Source organism: Mustelus asterias, chromosome 24, assembly GCF_964213995.1.
Source record: "Mustelus asterias chromosome 24, sMusAst1.hap1.1, whole genome shotgun sequence".
Lineage (NCBI taxonomy): Eukaryota > Metazoa > Chordata > Chondrichthyes > Carcharhiniformes > Triakidae > Mustelus > Mustelus asterias.
The window spans coordinates 57,028,795-57,048,618 of NC_135824.1; the positions used below are offsets into that span (position 1 = coordinate 57,028,795).

The 19,824-nt window shown below is 51.0% G+C and overlaps 1 protein-coding gene across 3 annotated transcripts in view; it reads left to right on the forward strand.

The window, feature by feature from the left end:
• LOC144511424 (bone morphogenetic protein 4-like) overlaps window positions 1-18,451 on the forward strand; it is a 29,147-nt gene extending 10,696 nt beyond the window's left edge. For 2 of the 3 annotated variants that reach the window (XM_078241769.1, XM_078241770.1), the window contains exons 2-3: window positions 8,805-9,169; window positions 15,456-18,451. In XM_078241769.1, the coding sequence (XP_078097895.1) occupies window positions 8,812-9,169; window positions 15,456-16,270 (1,173 nt within the window). In that variant the 5' untranslated portion in view covers window positions 8,805-8,811 and the 3' untranslated portion in view covers window positions 16,271-18,451. The remainder of the gene's footprint in view (window positions 1-8,804; window positions 9,170-15,455) is intronic. The other variant, XR_013500820.1, reaches the window with a different exon arrangement.
• The last annotated feature ends 1,373 nt before the right edge of the window (window positions 18,452-19,824 follow it).

Genomic DNA, 19,824 nt, shown 5'->3' on the forward strand with positions numbered 1-19,824 from the left:
CGGGATCTTGGGTTCATTCGCACTATCTGTAACCCCCACGACTTGCCTGGGCTTGCAAAACCTCACTAACTGTCCTGGCTGGAGACAATACACACCTCTTTAACCTGTGCTTAACCCTCTCTCCACTCACATTGTCTGTACCTTTAAGACTTGATTACCTGTAAAGACTCGCATTCCAACCATTATCTTGTAAATTGAGTCTATGTCTATGTATGCCCTGTTTGTGAACACAACCCCTCACTCACCTGAAGAAGGAACAACACTCCGAAAGCTTGCACGACCAAATAAACCTGTTGGATTTTAACCTGGTGTTGTGAGACTTCTTACTGTGCCAACGCCGGCATCTCCACATCTTCGTCAAAGAGGCAGGTTTTAAGGAGCATCTTAAAGACGGAGAGGGAGTTTTAGGGAGGGCATTCCAGAGCTTGAGTCCCAGGCAGCTGAAGGCACGGCCGCCAATGGCAGAGCGATTACAATTGGGGGATGTTCAAGAGGCCGGAACTGGAGGAGCGAAGAGATCGAGATAGGCTGTAGGGTTGGAGGAGTTTATTGAGATAGGGAGGGTATGGAGCAATTTGAAAACAAGGATGCAATCTTTAATTCGAGGTGTTGCTTCACTGGAAAGCAGTGTAGTGTTTTTTATTCATAAATGGGACACTGGCTGGGCCAACATTTATTGCCCATCCCCAGTTGAATGACTTGCTCGGCCATTTCAAAGGGCAGTTGAGAGTCAACCACATTGCTGTGGGTCTGGAGTCACATGGAGGCCAGACCAAGTAAGGACAGCAGATTTCCTTCCCTAAAGGACATTAAAGTTTATTGATTATTAGTCACAAGTCGGCTTGCATTAACACCGCAATGAAGTTACTGTGAAAATCCCCTAGTCACCACACTCCGGCGCCTGTTCGGGTACACTGAGGGAGAATTTAGCACGGCCAGTGCACCCTAACTGGCACGTCTCTAGAGTGTGGGAGGAAACCGGAGCTCCCGGAATAAAACCAAGCAGAGAACGTGCAGACTCCGCACAGACAGTGACCCAAGCGGGAATCGAACCCGGGTCCCTGGCGCTGTGAGGCAGCGGTGCTAACCACTGTGCCATCTATTAGTGAACCAAATGAGTTTTTCCGACAATCGACAATGGTTTCATGGCCATGAGTAGATTCTTAATTCCAGATATTATGGAATTCAAATTCCACCATCTGCGGGATTCAAACCCGGGTCCCCAGAGCGTCAGCTGAATTTCTGGATTAATTGTCTAGTGATAATACCACTGGGCCATCGCCTTCCCTTAAGATCAGTGAGTACAAAGAACAAAGAGAGAACAAAGAAAGTTACAGCGCAGGAACAGGCCCTTTGGCCCTCCAAGCCTGCACCGACCATGCTGCCCGTCTGAACTTATTGTGAGTTAAGATACGGACGGGGCTTTGGATGAACGCACGTTATCCTTCCTGTGGATGGTGAATGCAGCAGTTTATTTCTGTGAGAATGCTGACCTATCCTACGTAGTAGAGAGACTTGATTTTTTTTTTAAACGGATTTTTGCAGGAAATGGGAGAAGCTGACCTGGAATGATCCTGCTCCCAACATGAATGGATGAGAAGCCAGCCAAACAACTGAACGCAATCTATTGTGCACTTGTACAGATAGTGCAGTTTATTTTTTCAGTATAGTGGACTGACCTTGGAGCTCTGTGTGCGGGAGAGGTGGAGGAGGGGGGGGGGGGCAACGAGGGAGGCGCTGACGATGGGGGAGGGGGAAAGGGAGGAAAAGGGGATATGTAGATGGGGGGGAGGGGAGGAGAGGGGAAGATGGAGGGGGGGGGCAGAAGACAGAGAGGGGAGAAGATGGCAGGAGAAGAGGAGAGGGGAAGATGGGGGGGGGGGGCGAGGGGAAGATGGGGCGAGATCGAGCCACTTGTGGGAGAGAATTCCAAACCTCTCCGGCCCTTTGCGTGGGGAAATCCTTCCTAATTTCACCCCTGAAAGGTCTGCCTCGGGTTTTTAGACACTGCCCCTTGCATAGAAACAAAGAAAATAGGAGCGGGAGGAGGCCATTCGGCCCTTCGAGCCTGCTCCGCCCTTCATTATGATCATCCAACTCACCTGATCCCGCCTCTGTCCCCCCCAATTCCTTTGATTCCCTTCGCCCCAAGTGCCATATCTAATTGCTGCTTGAAAACATTTAATGTTTTGGCCTCAACTACTTTCTGTGGTAGGGAGTTCCACAGGCTCACCACTCTCTGGGTGAAGAAATGTCTCCTCATCATAGAATCCCTACATTACAGAAGAGGCCATTTGGCCCATCGAGTCTGCACTGACTCTCTGGCAGAGTATTTTACCTAGGCTTCCTCCCCCCAACTCCCTATCCCCTGTAATCCCACATATTTAACATGGCTAATCTCACCTCTGTCTACACTTCCCGCTGCCTCGGGAAAGCAGCAAGCATAATTAAAGACCCCACGCACCCTGGACATTCTCTCTTCCACCTTCTTCTGTCAGGAATAAGATACAAAAGTCTGAGGACACGTACCAACCGACTCGAGAACAGCTTCTTCCCTGCTGCTGTCAGAGTTTTGAATGGATTTACCTTGCATTAAGTTGATCTTTCTCTACACCCTAGCTATGACTGTAACACTACATTCTGCACTCTCTCCTTTCCTTCTCTATGAACGGTATGTTTTGTCTGTATAGCGCGCAAGAAACAATACTTTTCACTGTGTGTTAATACATGTGACAATAATAAATCAAATTCTAACTTTAACATATTGGAACACTAGGGGGCAATTCAGCATGGCCAATCCACCTAACCTACACATCTTGGGACACTCAGGGGCATTTTAACATGGCCAGTCCACCTAACCTACACATATTTGGACTGTGGGAGAAAACCGGAGCACCCGGAGGAAACCCACACAGACACGGGGAGAACGTGCAAACTCCACACAGACAGTCACCCAAGGCCAGAATTGAACCCGGGTCCCTGGAGCTGTGAGGCAGCGTGCCAATCATTGTGCCACCGTGCCGCCCATCTCTGTTCTAAACTGTCTGCCCTGTATCCTCAGACTGTGGCCCCCTGGTTCTGGATACCCCCGCCATCGAGAACATCCTTCCTGCATCATGGTGGCACAGTGGTTAGCATTGCTGCCTCACAGCGCTAGGGACCTGGGTTCGATTCCTGACTTGGGTCACTGTCTGTGCGGAGTCTGCACATTCTCCCCATGTCTGCGTGGGTTACCTCCGGGTGCTCCAGTTTCCTCCCACAATCCAAAAGACGTGCTGGTTAGGGTGCATTGGCCCCGTGCTAAATTCTCCCTCAGTGTACCCGAACAGTAAGTAGTCTCACAACACCAGGTTAAAGTCCAACAGATTTATTTGGTAGCACGAGCTTTCGGAGCGTTGCCCCTTCATCAGGTGAGTGTACCCGAACAGGCGCCGGAGTGTGGCGACTAGGGGATATTCACAGTAACTTCATTGCAAGCTTACTTGTGACACTAATAAATAAACTTAAACGTTAGGTCCCAGACTCCCCCAAACCAGCGGAAAATAGTCTCTCTCTCTCTGTATCCAGTCAGTTCCCTTGAAAAATTTGAACAAATCACCCCTGACCTTGAAAATTCCAGGGAATACGACCCAAGGTTGAGGCATCCTCTCCATATTGGTTAGGAGATGGTAACACTGGGGTGGAATCACAGATCCAGCCAGGAAGATGATATAATGGCAAAGAGGTGATACATAGAGGAAGGATGAGAACTCCTGATGGAAATGGCAGTAATCTGCTAAGTCGCGTTAGTTTGCAATTGATAAATGACCGAGGGGTTGCTGTCAGAGTGATGCAGACTGGCAGCAAGAGGTGGCCAGTACCCTAACCGGGGAGGGTGCAGAGAACCCAGCCAGCAACATACAGGAAGGAACCAAGTTTGCTTTTGAACTCCACGGAACAAATAGCTCAGAAACAGGCCATTCAGCCCAAATGGCCCCTGCTATCTTCACATCAGACGCCTCCTCCAGCCCTCCGAAAGCCCTGCATCCCTCCAACTCCGATCCCTCGAGCTCCCCCAATTTTAATCATTCCACTTCAGCCCCAAGTTCTAGAATTCCCTCTCTGCCCCTCACCCTCTCTCTCTCCTCCTTCATAACACTCCACTTACTCCTTTGCACGGCGGCACAGTGGTTAGCACTGCTGCCTCACAGTGCCAGGGACCCGGGTTCGATTCCGGCCTCGGTTGACTGTCTGTGTGGAGTTTGCACATTCTCCCTGTGTCTGCATGGGTTTCCTCCAGGTGCTCCGGTTTCCTCCCACAGTCCAAAGATGTGTAGGTTAGGTGGATTGGCCATGCTAAATTGCCCCTTAGTGTTTAAAGATGTGTAGTTTAGGTGGATTGGCCGTGCTAAATTTCCCCTTAGTGTCTAAAGATGTGCAGGTTAGGTGGATTGGCCGTGCTAAATTGCCCCTTAGTGTCCAAAGATGTGCAGGTTAGGTAGATTGGCCATGCTAAATTGTCCCTTAGTGTCCAAAGATGTGCAGGTTAGATGGATTGGCCATGCTAAATTTCCCCTTAGTGTCCAAAGATGTGTGGGTTAGGTGGATTGGCCATGCTAAATTGCCCCATAGTGTCTAAAGATGTGCAGGTTAGGTGGATTGGCCATGCTAAATTGCTCCTTAGGTCTAAAGATGTGCAGGTTAGATGGATTGGCCATGCTAAATTGCCCCTTAGTGTCTAAAGATGTGTAGGTTAGGTGGATTGGCCATGCTAAATTGCTCCTTAGGTCTAAAGATGTGCAGGTTAGATGGATTGGCCATGCTAAATTGCCCCTTAGTGTCTAAAGATGTGCAGGTTAGGAGGATTGGCCATGCTAAATTGCCCCATAGTGTCCAAAGATGTGCAGGTTAGGTAGATTGGCCATGCTAAAGGCGTTACAGGGATAGGGCATGAGCCTGGGTAAGATGCTCTTTCAGAGAGCCAGTGCCGGCTCAATGGGCTGAATGACCTCCTTCTGCACTGCAGGGAATCTATGGGCTTTACCTCTTAATATCTCATATTGTGAATTGGTGTCAAGTGTTGTTGAATAACACGGCTTTGGACATTTCACTACTCTGGAAATGCTGGCTGCAAAATGCAATACAAAACTAAATGACCTATTTTTAAAATTTGTCCATGGGATGTGGGTGTCGCTGGCTGGACCAGCATTTATTGCCCATCCCGAATTGTCCTTGAACTGAGTTACTCGCTAGGAGCCATTTCAGAGGGCAGTTCAGAGCCAACCACATTGCTGTGGTTCTGGAATCACATGTAGGCCAGACCAGGTAAGAACAGCAGATTTCCTTCCCTAAAGGAAGGAAAGGGAACCAGATGGGTTTTTCCACCAATTGACAATCATTAAGGTTTTAATTTCATCATTAAAACAAGAATTAAAATGAAAATAATGAAAGGATTACACAATTACAAACAGTTCAACACACAAATAATTACAGTGCGTTGCAAAATGCGTCTTTATTCATGGTGGAATTCGAACATAGAATCCTACAGTGCAGGAGCAGGCCATTCTGCCCATCGAGTCTGCACCGGCTCTTACCCAGACCTTATCCCCATTGCCCCACGTATTTACCCTGCTAATCCCCCTGACCTATGCATCTTTGAGCACTAAGGGGCAAATTTAGCATGGCCAATCCACCGAACCTGCACATCTTTGGGCAGTGGGTGGAAATCGGAGCACCCGGAGTAAACACAATTAAGTTACTGTGAAAATCCCCCAGTCGCCACACTCCGGCACCTGTTTGGGTACACTGAGGGAGAATTTAGCACGGCCAATGCCCCTAACCAGCACGTCTTTCAGACTGTGGGAGGAAACCAGAGCACCCGGAGGAAACCCACGCAGACACGGGGAGAACGTGCAGATTCCACACAGACAGTGACCCAAGCCGGGAATGGAACGCAGGTCTCTGGCGCTGTGAGGCAGCAGTGCTAACCAGTGTGCCACCATTCCGTCCTTTAAAAGTCATTTAAAGGCCATTTAAATGGGGCAGCACGGTAGCACAGTGGTTAGCACTGCTGCTTCACAGCGCCAGAGATTCGCGTTCGAATCCTGGCTTGGGTCACTGTCTGTGTGGAGTCTGCACGTTCTCCCTGAGTCTGCGTGGGTTTCCTCGGGTGCTCCGGTTTCCTCCCACATTCTGAAAGACGTGCTGGTTAGGGTGCATTGACCCGAACAGGCACCAGAGTGTGGCGACTAGAGGAATTTCACAGTAACTTCATCGCAGTGTTAATGTAAGCCTTACTTGTGACTAATAAATAAACTTTTAAAATCTTTTTAAAATGTCATCTTTCATGACCACTGAATGGCTGCAAAGCACTTTGAGGCAATGAGGTATTTTTGAAGGGCAGTCACTGTGGGAAACGTGACAGCCGTCAGTTTGTGCACAGCAGGATCCCGCAAACAGCAATGGTCGTGAATTCTGTCGAATACCTCTTAGTTAGTCGAAAGACAGCAGCTCTGACAGTGCAGCACTCCCTTGGTGCCTGTCTGGGATCAGCCCGGATTTTGGGAGTTGGGTTGGAACCTGCACCTTCTGAGCCCCAGATGGTCAAGTGCAGTCTGAGCATTCGGCAGTCTGGATGTAACGTCAGCACATGGGAAAGTGGTGGAAATCATAGAAACCCTACAGTGCAGAAGGAGGCCATTCGGCCCATCGAGTCTGCACCGACCACAATCCCACCCAGGCCCTACCCCCACATATTTTACCCGCTAATCCCTCTAACCTACGCATCCCAGGACTCTAAGGGGCAATTTTTTTTTAACCTGGCCAATCAACCTAACCCGCACATCTTTGGACTGTGGGAGGAAACCGGAGCACCCGGAGGAAACCCACGCAGACATGAGGAGAATGTGCAAACTCCACACAGACAGTGACCCGAGCCGGGAATCGAACCCGGGACCCTGGAGCTGTGAAGCAGCAGTGCTAACCACTGTGCTACCGTGCCGCCCGAAGGGGCAGTTGAAGGATGGGCACGCCTTTTGCCCAGACCTCTGACTGAATGACCAAACCAATATTGCCAGGAGCTGTAATGCTCATAGAGTCATAGAATCCCCACGGTGCAAAAGGGCGCCACTTACCCAAGTTCTCTCCCATGCCCCATCCCTGTTACCACACTTATTTTCCATGGCTATGCCAGGGTGATGTTCTGGGGACCTGGGTTCGAATCCCACCATGGCAGATGGTGAAAGTGGAATTCAATTTTGAAAACTGTCTGGAATTTTGAAGTCTAATGAAACCATTGTCATAGAATCCCTACAGTGCAGAAGGAGGCCATTCGGCCCACCGAGTCTGCACCGACCACAATCCCACCCAGCCCCTATCCCCGTAATCCCATGCATTTACCCTAGCTAGTCCCCCGACACAATTTAGCATGGAGTTTAGAAGAATGGGGCCGGGAGTGGATCTCATATAACCTATTAAATTCTAACGTAACTAGACAGAATAGATGCAGGATGGATATTCCCGAGGGTGGGAGTGAGGGTCAAAGTCTAAAGGGTAAACCTTTAGGACGCACGTCTTTGGATTGTGGGAGGAAACCGGAGCACCTGGGGAGAATGTGCGGATTTTGCACAATGACCCAAGCCGGGATTTGAACCCAGGTCCCTGGCACTGTGAGGCTGCAGTGCTAACCTCTGTGCCACCGTGCCGCCCCAAGTCAATTGTCATAAAAACCCATCTGGTTCACTCATGTCCCTTTAGGGAAGGAGATCTGCTGTCCTGACCTAGTCTGTCCTCCACGTGACTCCAGGCGCACAGCAATGTGGTTGACTCTCAACTACCCTCAGGGATAGGCAATAAATGCTGGCCCAGCCAGCGACACCCACATCCCATGGAGGAATAAAATACATTAGAGAAGGCTGGGAATAAAGTGAGGGTGGGTTTTAAGATAAATAGCTTCCAATGGATGGATAGCTTCAGTGATGGGCCCCTGGGAGTAGGCCATGATTAAGATTGTAAGGTTGTACAAGTGCCCATTGCTCAGTTTGTCAGCCACAGCGCAGTGGGTAGCCTCGCAGACGTTTGCGGGTTCAGGTCCCACTTGAGCACCATGAGGCTGACATCCCCAGTGCAGTACTGAAGAAATGTAGCACCCATAGGTGTTATCTTGCAGATGAGATGTTAGACCATGGCCTTGCCTGGTGGACATGAAGCGGAACAGCAGTTGGGGTAGTCTTGCGGTGTCAATATTTGACCAACATCACCAAAAAAAACCCCAGATTATTCGGTCATTATCGCATTTGTGGGAGCTTGCCGTGCACAAATGTACTGCCAATTTTCCCAGAACACTTTAAAAGGTACCTGGGGCGGCACGGTGGCTCAGTGGTTAGCGCCGCTGCTTCACAGCGCCAGGGGCCCGGGTTCGATTCCCGGCTCAGGTCACTGTCTGTGTGGAGTTTGCACATTCTCCCCGTGTCTGCGTGGGTTTCCTCCGGGTGCTCTGGTTTCCTCCCTGAAAGACGTGCTGGTTAGGGTGCATCGGCCATGCTAAATCTTCCTCAGTGTAACCCAAACAGGCGCCGGAGTGTGGCGACTAGGGGATCTTCACAGTAACTTCATTGCAGTGTTAATGTAAGCCTACTTGTGACAATAATAAATAAACTTTAAACTTTGGTTGTGAAGCACTTTGGGGCATTCGGTGGTCGTGAAAGGTGCTATATAAATGCGAATCGTTCCCCCAGCTGGGATAGTTGCGGTCATGAGAGTAGTGGTCAACTTCCACGGTGTGCTAACGGCGCCTTTGTCTCTTGCCCCCCCCCCCCCCCCTCCAGCTCCACCATGCTCCCTGCTAGTTTTTTACAGATGGTCGTACTGTGTGCCCGGGTACTGCTGGCTGGACAGGCCAGCTCGTACTCTGAGGGAGGGAGGAGAGCGACGTCGGGGGCGAGTCGGCGGCAAGGCGCCCCCCGCCCCTCGCCTGACCCGGAGCTGGTCCACACCCTCCGCCGGACGCTGCTGGGCAGGTTCGGCCTGAGCCGCCTCCCCAGGCCCAGTTCCGCCGCCACCGTGCCGCAGTACATGCGAGACTTGTACCACTTTCACGCCGGCGCCTTCGACAACATCCAGGACCCCAGCTTCACCTCCTTGGAGAGACACGTGCGGGATGCCAACACGGTGCGGAGCTTCCATCACCTGGGTGAGTGTGAGCACAGGAACTGGGGGGGCGAGGTAGACCATCGAGTGAAGGATCTCAGCCCACCTCTTTCCCCCCGCCGCCTTTCAGAGGCTGGTGGGCTGGCTTTTGGAGTCTAGACAGTAAGAAGTTTAACAACACCAGGTTAAAGTCCAACAGGTTTATTTGGTAGCAAAAGCCACGGCTTTTGCTACCAAATAAACCTGTTGGACTTTAACCTGGTGTTGTTAAACTTCTTGCTGTGTTTACCCAAGTCCAACGCCGGCATCTCCACATTTTGGAGTCTAGGCCATTTGAGGGAAGCAATTCCTTTTTACTCCCAACAATTTTCCCCATCTCTCCTACTTAATTTACAGACTCCATCACCATAGCAGCAACAAGCAAATGAGAACCAGTTCCCTTCCAACTCGCATGCCATTCCCTTTTATTATTTCTTTGGATGGAGGCATCGCTGGCAAGGCCCGCATTTATTGCTTATCCCCAAACTGCCCTTGCTAAATAGAATCAGAGAATCCCAACAGTGGAGGTGGAGGCCATTCAGCCCATCAAGCCTGCAGTGACAACAATCCCATCCAAGCCCTATCCATTCAACCCCACAACTTTACCCTGCTAATCCCGCCCCCCCCCCCCCCCCCACCCCCACCCCCGACACAAGTGGCAATGTAGCATGGCAAATCGCCTTAACCCGCACACCTTTGGACACTAAGGGGTAATTTAGCGTGGCCAATCCATCTAACCTGTACATCTTTGGACACTAAGGGGCAATTTAGCATGGCCAATCAACCTAACCCGCACATCTTTGGACACTAAGGGGCAATTTAGCATGGCCAATCCACCTAACCCGCACATCTTTGGACACTAAGGGGCAATTTAGCATGGCCAATCAACCTAACCCGCACATCTTTGGACACTAAGGGGCAATTTAGCATGGCCAATCCACCTAACCTGCACATCTTTGGACACTAAGGGGCAGTTTAGCATGGCCAATCCACCTAACCCGCACATCTTTGGACACTAAGGGGCAGTTTAGCATGGCCAATCCACCTAACCTGCACATCTTTGGACACTAAGGGGCAGTTTAGCATGGCCAATCCACCTAACCCGCACATCTTTGGACACTAAGGGGCAGTTTAGCATGGCCAATCCACCTAACCTGCACAGTTTTGGACACTAAGGGGCAATTTAGCATGGCCAATCCACCTAACCTGCACATCTTTGGAGTGTGGGAGGAAACCGGAGCACCCGGAGGAAACCCACGGGGAGAACGTGCAAACACAGCACAGACAGTGACCCGAGGCCCAAATTGAACCCGGGTCCCTGGCGCTGTGAGGCAGCAGTGCTAACCAGTGTGTTGCCCACATTTCAGAGGGCAGTTAAGTGTTAAGGTGGTGGTGAAAGGTGCTATAGAAATGCATGTCTCTTTAAGATTTGATTGGTGCAGATCTGGCACAGTGTAGGGGAAGCTTAATTCAACGTCTTACCTTTTTGTACAGGGTTTGGTTAATTGCTCATTGCAAGGCTGCAATTGAGAGGGCGGCACGGTGGCACAGTGGTTAGCACTGCTGCCTCACAGTGCCAGGGACCCGGGTTCGATTCCCGCTTGGGTCACTGTCTGTGTGGAGTTTGCATGTTCTCCCCGTGTCTGCATGGGTTTCCTCCGGGTGCTCCGGTTTCCTCCCACAGTCCGAAAGACGTGCTGGTTAGATGCATTGGCCGTGCTAAATTCTCCCTCAGTGTACCCAAACTGTGGCGACTAGGGGATTTTCACAGTAACTTCATTGCAGTGTTAATGTAAGCCTACTTGTCACACTAATGAATAAACTTAAACTTAGAGATTTTTGTTAAGCAATGGTATCAAGGGTTATGGAACCTCGGACAGAAAGAGTTAAGGTACAGTTTAGCCCATAATCTAATTGAATGGTGGCACAGGCTTGAGGGGCTGAATGGCCTCCTCTTATTCCGATGTCCCTTAATCCTACAATAGAGTCATAGAGGTTTACAGCATGGAAACAGGCCCAACTTGTCCATGCCACCCTTTTTTTTGAAAACCCTCAAGCTAACCCCAATTGCCCGCATTTGGTCCATACCCCCTAGACCCATGGTACCCATGTAACTATCTAAATGCTTTTTAAAAGACAAAATTGTACCCGTTCTTCCAAAATATCTCAGCTCCCTTAATTCTGCCTCTTGCACATCCAGCTCTCTCCTGTTGGTCACTGTGCCTCCAGCTGCCGGGGCCCTAAGTTCTGGAATTCCCTCCCGAAACCTCTTAAGGTTCCTTTGGCAGCACCTTCCAAACACACCACCTCTACCACCCAGAAAGACAAGGAGAGCAGGGACATGGGAACACCACCACCTGAAGGTTCCCTCCAAGTCGTTCGCCATCCCGACTTGGAAATATATCGGCTGTTCCTTCACTGTTGCTGGGTCAAAATCCTGGAACACTGTCCCAGGGTGGCACAGTGGTTAGCACTGCTGCCTCACAGCGCCAGGGATCCGGGTTCGATTCCCAGTTGGGGAATCTGTACGTGTTTGTGGAGTCTGCACGTGTTTGCGTGGATTTCCTCCGGGTGCTCCGGTTTCCTCCCACAGTCCAAAAGACGTGCATTGGCCATGTTAAATTCTCCCCCGGTGTACCCAAACAGGCGCCGGAGTGTGGCGACTAGGGGATTTTCACAGTAACTTCATTGCAGTGTTACTTGTAACAATAATAAATAAATAACAGTACTGTGGGTATAACTACAAGTATCTTAAAGACTTGATTAGCTGTAAGTATTCGCATTCCAACCATTATTCATGTAAATTGAGTTTGTGTCTTTATATGCCCTGTTTGTGAACAGAATTCCCACTCACCTGAAGAAGGGGCTTGGGGCTCCGAAAGCTTGTGTGGCTTTTGCTACCAAATAAACCTGTTGGACTTTAACCTGGTGTGGTTAAACTTCTTACTGGGTATAACTACAGCACAGGGACTGCAATGGTTCAAGAAGGCGGCTGTGCAGAGTCTGGCATGTTCTCCCCGTGTCTGCGTGGGTTTCCTCCGGTTTCCTCCCACAATCCGAAAGACCGTGCTGGTTAGGATAGAATCATAGAATCCCTACAGTGCAGAAGGAGGCCATTCAGCCCATCGAGTCTGCACCGACTACAATCCCACCCAGGCCCTAACTCCATAACCCCATGCATTTACCCTAGCTAGTCCCCCTGACACTAAGGGGCAATTTAGCATGGCCGATCCACCTAACCCGCACATCGTTGGACTGTGGGAGGAAATCAGAGCACACAAAGAAAAAAGAAAATTAAAGCAGAAGAACAGGCCCTTCGGCCCTCCAAGCCTGCACCGACCATGCTGCCCATCTGAACTAAAACCCCCTACCCTTCCGGGGACCATATGCCTCTATTCCCATCCTGTCTAGTAGACAGGCCAACTAGAGGTGAGGCTATATTGGATCTGGTGCTGGGAAATGAGCCAGACCAGGTGCTAGACTTGGAAGTTGGTGTGCATTTTGGTGATAGTGACCACAATTCGGTTACGTTCACCTTAGTGATGGAAAGGGATAGGCATGAACCTCGGACCAGTGGTTTTAGCTGGGGGAAGGGTAATTATGAGGCTATTAGGAGAGAATTAGGAAACATAGGTTGGACTAGGAGATTACAGGGACTGGGAACGTCCGACATGTGGAGTTTTTTCAAGGAGCAGCTACTGCGAGTCTGTGATAGGTATGTCCCTGTCAGGCAAGGAGGAATTGGTAGGGCTAGGGAACCGTGGTGCACCAAAAAAGTTTCTTTGTTGGTTAAAAAGAAAAAGGAGGCTTATGTTCGGATGAGACGTGAGCACTCGGGTAGTGCACTAGAAAGCTTTAGATTGGCTAAGAGGGAGTTGAAGAGCGAGCTTAGAAGGGCTAAAAGGGGACATGAGAAGACTTTGGCGGATAGGGTTAAAGAGAATCCTAAGGCGTTCTATAGGTATGTCAAGAACAGAAGGTTGGTTAGGGCAAGTTTAGGGCCAGTTATAGATGGCAGAGGGAAGTTATGTGTGGAACCGGAGGAGATTGGTGAAGCATTGAACCAATATTTCTCTTCGGTGTTCACGCAAGGGGACATGAATATAGCTGAGGAGGACACTGGGTTGCAGGGGAGTAGAATAGACAGTATTACAGTTGATAAGGAGGATGTGCAGGATATTCTGGAGGGTCTGAAAATAGATAAATCCCCTGGTCCGGATGGGATTTATCCAAGGATTCTCTGGGAGGCAAGAGAAGTGATTGCAGAGCCTCTGGCTCTGATCTTCAGGTCGTCGTTGGCCTCTGGTATAGTACCAGAAGATTGGAGGTTAGCGAATGTTGTCCCATTGTTTAAGAAGGGGAACAGAGACTTCCCCGGGAATTATAGACCGGTGAGTCTCACTTCTGTTGTCGGCAAGATGTTGGAAAAAATTATAAGGGATAGGATTTATAGTTATTTGGAGAGTAATGAATTGATAGGTGATAGTCAGCATGGTTTTGTGGCAGGTAGGTCGTGCCTTACTAACCTTATTGAGTTTTTTGAGAAAGTGACCAAGGAGGTGGATGGGGGCAAGGCAGTGGACGTGGTATATATGGATTTTAGTAAGGCGTTTGATAAGGTTCACCATGGTAGGCTTCTGCAGAAAATGCAGATGTACGGGATTGGGGGTGATCTAGGAAATTGGATCAGGAATTGGCTAGCGGATAGGAAACAGAGGGTGGTGGTTGATAGTAAATATTCATCATGGAGTGCGGTTACAAGTGGTGTACCTCAGGGATCTGTTTTGGGGCCACTGCTGTTTGTAATATTTATTAATGATCTGGATGAGGGTATAGTTGGGTGGATTAGCAAATTTGCTGATGACACCAAAGTCGGTGGTGTGGTAGACAGTGAGGAAGGGTGTCGTAGTTTGCAGGAAGACTTAGACAGGTTGCAAAGTTGGGCCGAGAGGTGGCGGATGGAGTTTAATGCGGAGAAGTGTGAGGTAATTCACTTTGGTAGGAATAACAGATGTGTTGAGTATAGGGCTAACGGGAGGACTTTGAATAGTGTGGAGGAGCAGAGGGATCTAGGTGTATGTGTGCATAGATCCCTGAAAGTTGGGAATCAAGTAGATAAGGTTGTTAAGAAGGCATATGGTGTCTTGGCGTTTATTGGTAGGGGGATTGAATTTAGGAGTCGTAGCGTTATGTTGCAACTGTACACAACTCTGGTGCGGCCGCACTTGGAGTACTGTGTGCAGTTCTGGTCCCCACATTACAGGAAGGATGTGGAGGCTTTGGAGAGGGTGCAGAGGAGGTTTACCAGGATGTTGCCTGGTATGGAGGGGAGATCCTATGAGGAGAGGCTGAGGGATTTGGGATTGTTTTCGCTGGAAAGGCGGCGGCTAAGAGGGGATCTTATTGAAACATATAAGATGATTAGAGGTTTAGATAGGGTGGATAGTGATAGCCTTTTTCCTCTGATGGAGAAATCCAGCACGAGGGGGCATGGCTTTAAATTGAGGGGAGGTAGTTATAGAACCGATGTCAGGGGTAGGTTCTTTACCCAGAGGGTGGTGAGGGATTGGAATGCCCTGCCAGCATCAGTAGTAAATGCGCCTAGTTTGGGGGCGTTTAAGAGATCCGTAGATAGGTTCATGGACGAAAAGAAATTGGTTTAGGTTGGAGGGTCACAGTTTTTTTTTTTAACTGGTCGGTGCAACATCGTGGGCCGAAGGGCCTGTTCTGCGCTGTAATGTTCTATGTTCTATGTTCTATGTTCTATTCATGTATTTCCATTACCTCCCCTGGCAACGGGTTCCAGGCACCCACCACCCTCTGTGTAAAAAACTGTGTTGCCACACTCCGGCACCTGTTCGGGTAACACTGAGGGAGAATTTAGCACGGCCGATGCACCCTAACCAGCACGTCTTTCGGGCTTTGGGAGGAAACCGGAGCACCTGGAGGAAACCCACGCAGACACGGGGAGAACGTGCAGACTCCGGGCAGACAGTGACCCCAAGCCGGGAGTAGAACCCTGGCCCCTGGCACTGTGAGGCAGCAGTGTTAACCACTGTGCCATTGTGTCTGCGTGGGTTTCCTCCGGGTGTTCCGGTTTCCTCCCATAGTCCGGAAGACGTGCTGGCTCGGTGCATTGGCCGTTCTAAATTCTCCCTCAATGTACCTGATGGACAATCAATAATGGCCTAGCCAGCGACGCCCAGATCCGGTGAAACATTGGTGGGATGGAGGGTATTTTGCTCCGCAGGTCTTATTATTAACCCGACTGGTATATTTGCCTTTGACAGAATATCTCCAGGACGTCCCCCATTCCGAGGGAGGGAACTTCCACCGGATTGCCTTCAACCTGAGCAACATTCCCGACCACGAGCAAGTCATGTCGGCTGAGCTGCGTCTATTCAGGGGGCCTGACGGGGCGACGCGCCTCGGGACGGAGCTGGTCGCCATTTACGAGCTCTTGGGGCCCCTGGGCGGCAGGAGGGGGCGGCGTCTGCTGGACAGGCGGCTTCTGCCCGCCAACCGCACCCAGTGGGAGAGCTTCAACGTGGGCCCGGCTGTGGCGGACTCCAGGAGGGGGCGGCAGGGCCTGGTCACCTTCCTGGTCGAGGCGCAGCGGGCAGAGCCGCAGGCCGGGCCGCCGAGGGTGGGCAGGTCGCTGCGTGGGGGGGAGGGAAGGGGCGGCCGGCCGGGTCAGAGGCCGTTCCTGGTCACCTACGGGCAGGACGGCAGCGGGCGGGCCCTGGGGGCGAGGAGCAAGAGGCACGGCGGGCGCAAGAGGGGCCGGGGGCGGAATCGCTGCCGGAGGCGGCCGCTGTACGTGGACTTCGAGCGGGTGGGCTGGACGGAGTGGATCATCGCTCCCCGCGGCTACAACGCCTTCTACTGCCAAGGGGAGTGCCGCTTCCCCTTGGCGGACCACATGAACTCCTCCAGCCATGCCATCGTGCAGACCTTGGTGAACTCGGTCAACGTGAACATTCCCCGGGCTTGCTGCGTCCCCACCGAGCTCAGCCCCGTCGCCATGCTTTACCTGGATGACGACGACAGGGTGGTCCTTAAGAATTACCAGGAGATGGCGGTCGAAGGCTGCGGATGCCGCTGAGAGCTCCCACCTCGAGGGCCAGGGGGGTCTTCCCTCGAGGAAAAACCAGGTGGACTCTCGCTCTCTCTCGTTGCCGCCGCATTGTTAAGATCTTTGTTGGCCTTTGGAGAGGTCGTGTACAAGGACGTTCGTCCGGACCACCCTCTCACAATGCGCCACACCCCACGGGAGTCTCCACAGTGGCACAATGGGTCACCTCTTGCCTTCAAGAAGAGGCTCCAGACTGGCTGCATCTTTCATCATTGAAGGACAGGACTTGCATTTATATAGCACCTATGGACATCCCAAATCACTTTTCAGCCGATGAAGGATTTTTTTTTTTGAACAGTGTGGTCATTGGGCCTAAGTGTAACAGCCCTAGACCCCCCCTAAAACTCTGATGCCCCTTTAGGCCAAAGTGATCAATCGTGGCCATGGGATCTTTGGCCTCCCCCTTGCAAAGGCAGATGGGACCTAAAGTCTCATCCAAAAGACAGTGCCTCCGACAGTGCCGCACTCCCTCAGTAGTGCACGGAGAGGGACAGCCTGAATTCTGGACCAGACGGACGCCGGAAATTAAAAGTGCTTTCGGTCGTTTTTGAAATAAGGATTTGGCGGCACGCTCAGACGCGATTTGAATTCGGTTGTGGTCTCCGCGCTGGGGTTGTCACTAATCGGCGGATGTTTATGGGTGCTTCCTGCCCTGAAACCTCTGGCCAAAAGCCCATTGTGGGTGTGGGCCAAGACGGTGAACGAAAGCAAATTATTCGACTGCACGGGGCATCACGGCTAAGACTGATCTTGACCTGGTGACGACGCCTGTACTTTATAATAGGAGTGGTCACTGGGTATATACTTTATGAGGGGGAACCTGGTAGATAGCCCCCCCCCCCCACCCACCCACCTCCCCTCCTTACCTTAGAGGTTAAGAATCCAACTGTAGCAATGTGGTGAAAAAGGGAACAGATAACAAAGATGTGCGGGTGAGGTGGGTTGGCCATGCTAAAATTGCCCCTTAGTGTCAGGGGACTGAGCGGGGTAAGATTGGCCATGCAAAAATTGCTGCTTAGTGTCAGGGATTGAGCGGGGTAAATGTGTGGGGTTACGGGGGTAGGATCTGGGTGGGATTGTCGCGGTGCAGGCATGATGGGCCGAATGGCCTCCTTCCTTACTGTCGGGTTTCTATGATATACCAGTTGGGTACTGGTGGGACCACCTTACAACGCTGTCGAGAAAGGGGCGGCACGGTGGCACAGTGGTTAGCACTGCTGGCTCACAGTGCCAGGGACCCGGGTTCAATTCCAGCCTCGGGTCACTGTCTGTGCGGAGTTTGCACATTCTCCCCGTGTCTACGTGGGTTTCCTCCAGGTGCTCTGGTTTCCTCCCACAGTCCAAAGATGTGCAGATTAGGTGGATTGGCTGTGCTAAATTGCCCTTTAGTGTCAGAGGATTAGCTCGGGTAAATTAAGGGGAGGTGATGGTCTAGTGGTATTATCGCTAGACTATTAATCCAGAAACTCAGCCAATGTTCTGGGAACCCGGGTTCGAATCCCGCCACGGCAGATGGTGGAATTTGAATTCAATAAAAAAAATCTGGAATTAAGAATCTACTGATGACCATGAAACCATTGTCGATTGTCAGAAAAACCCATCTGGTTCACTAATGTCCTTTCGGGAAAGAAATCTGCCGTCCTTACCTGGTCTGGCCTACATGTGACTCCAGAGCCATGGCAATGTGGTTGACTGCCTCTGGGCAACAAGGGATGGGCAACAAGGGATGGGCAATAAATGCTGGCCAGCCAGTGACGCCCACATCCCATGAATGAATAAAAAAAATGCCTGGGGTTATGGGGATAGGGTGGGATTGTGGTTGGTGCAAACTCGATGGGCCGAATGGCCTCCTTCTGCACTGTAGGGATTCTTTGGAAAGGAAAAGAAGTCTCCTGTCTCTGCAACATTGCCCCCCCCCCTCCCCCCTCCCGCCACCTCTTTCAGCCGGGCATCTCTATTGGAGAGGAAGGGAATCCGAGATCTGTGTTACTGGCATTCCCTGTTGGGAAAACACAACTGATCTTTCAGTGTTGGGGTCATTGAGCAGTGAGCACAACATTCAAATCTCCTTTTTGTCTCCCTCGGCTGTGTTAAGGGCAATTCCTGCTGGCCCCTTGAGTTTTGGATTATTAAAGTCTATTCTAATCTAAGATGACCTTGTGTGAGTCATTTCATATCTCTCTTCCTGGGAAGACAATGGTTCTTAGTGCCTCTCCTCATGTTCATCCTTGGTTAAAGCTCCTTTTGGCCGTGCTCAATTCTCCCTCCGTGTACCCGAACAGGCGCCGGAGTGTGGCAACTAGGGGATTTTCACAGTAACTTCATTGCAGTGTGAATGTAAGCCTTACTTGTGACATTAAATAAACTTTAATCTTTAAAACATTTTGTTGACTTTCTCTCTTTTTCTTCCCATCTCTCCCTTCCTTTCTTTGTTTCCCTCCATTTTTTCTCCACCTCGTGCTTTCCCTCTCTTTTTCTTTCTCTTTCTCTCTCCCTCTCTCTCTCTTCAGGCCCAATTTTACCCATCAAGTTGCGTCCGTTTTCGGGCGCGAAAACTTGTTAAGTCGGGCGTGAGGCGAGTAGCTCGATCCGCGCCCGCCTGCGCGCCGGTTCCCCCTTCACCAAGGCCCGAAAATGGCCACGATCGGGACCGCGCACCAAACGGGCGCGACGGCCATTTAAATGCATTTAAATTGACTTAATGGGCTGCATGTCCAACCTTACCGGCCCTTCCCCCTTTACCAGCGCGTTCGCCCATCCGGAATCGGCGCAAAATAGACATGTTTCTCAAAAGTCCGATTCCAGCGCTCCAGTTAGTGAGGAGGTAAGTGCTGAGCGCCCAATGGCTCTCTGCTTGAGATTGGTTGGGGGGGAGGGGGGAGGAGTGGAGAAGAGGGGGTGGGGGGGGGGTGGAGAAAGGGGGAGGTGGAGAAGGGGGGGGATCCGCTGCCACTCTGTCTGAGATTGGCAGGGCAGAAGTGGGGAGGGGCCCGCAATTGGTCTGGGGTGGCGTGAGGGGGGTGGGGGGGATAAGGGGTCAGTAATGTTGTGGGGGTGGGGCAATGTCTGTGGGGGCCAGGGGGGAGGCATTATCGGGAGCGATGTGGCAGGGGAGCCACATTCTATCTTTTTTTTTTCCTCCGCGCATGCGCAGTTGGGGGCTCCGATCGGAGCTGCAGGATTTCGGGCGCCTTAAGCCCCGTCCACGAGCTTCTGCAGCGCGATTCGGAATCGCTGATATTTTCCAGGCAGAGTCTGGCATGGGGGCACCTGAGAACGGGTCTAAAAGTCGGATCTGAAACACTCCCAGTTTCAAGTCCGCCCAGCACTTAGAATCAAAATGGTAAAATAGGGCCCTTTGTTTCGCTCTCTTTCTCTGTTTGTCCATCACCCTTTCCCTCGTTCCCTTTCTTTTTCTCTTTCTATCTCTCTCCCTTTCTCTTTCCCTCCCTCCTTTTCCTTCTTTCTCTCCCTTTACCTCTCAATCACCTCCTTCCTCTCTCTAACTCCCTGTTCGTCCATTT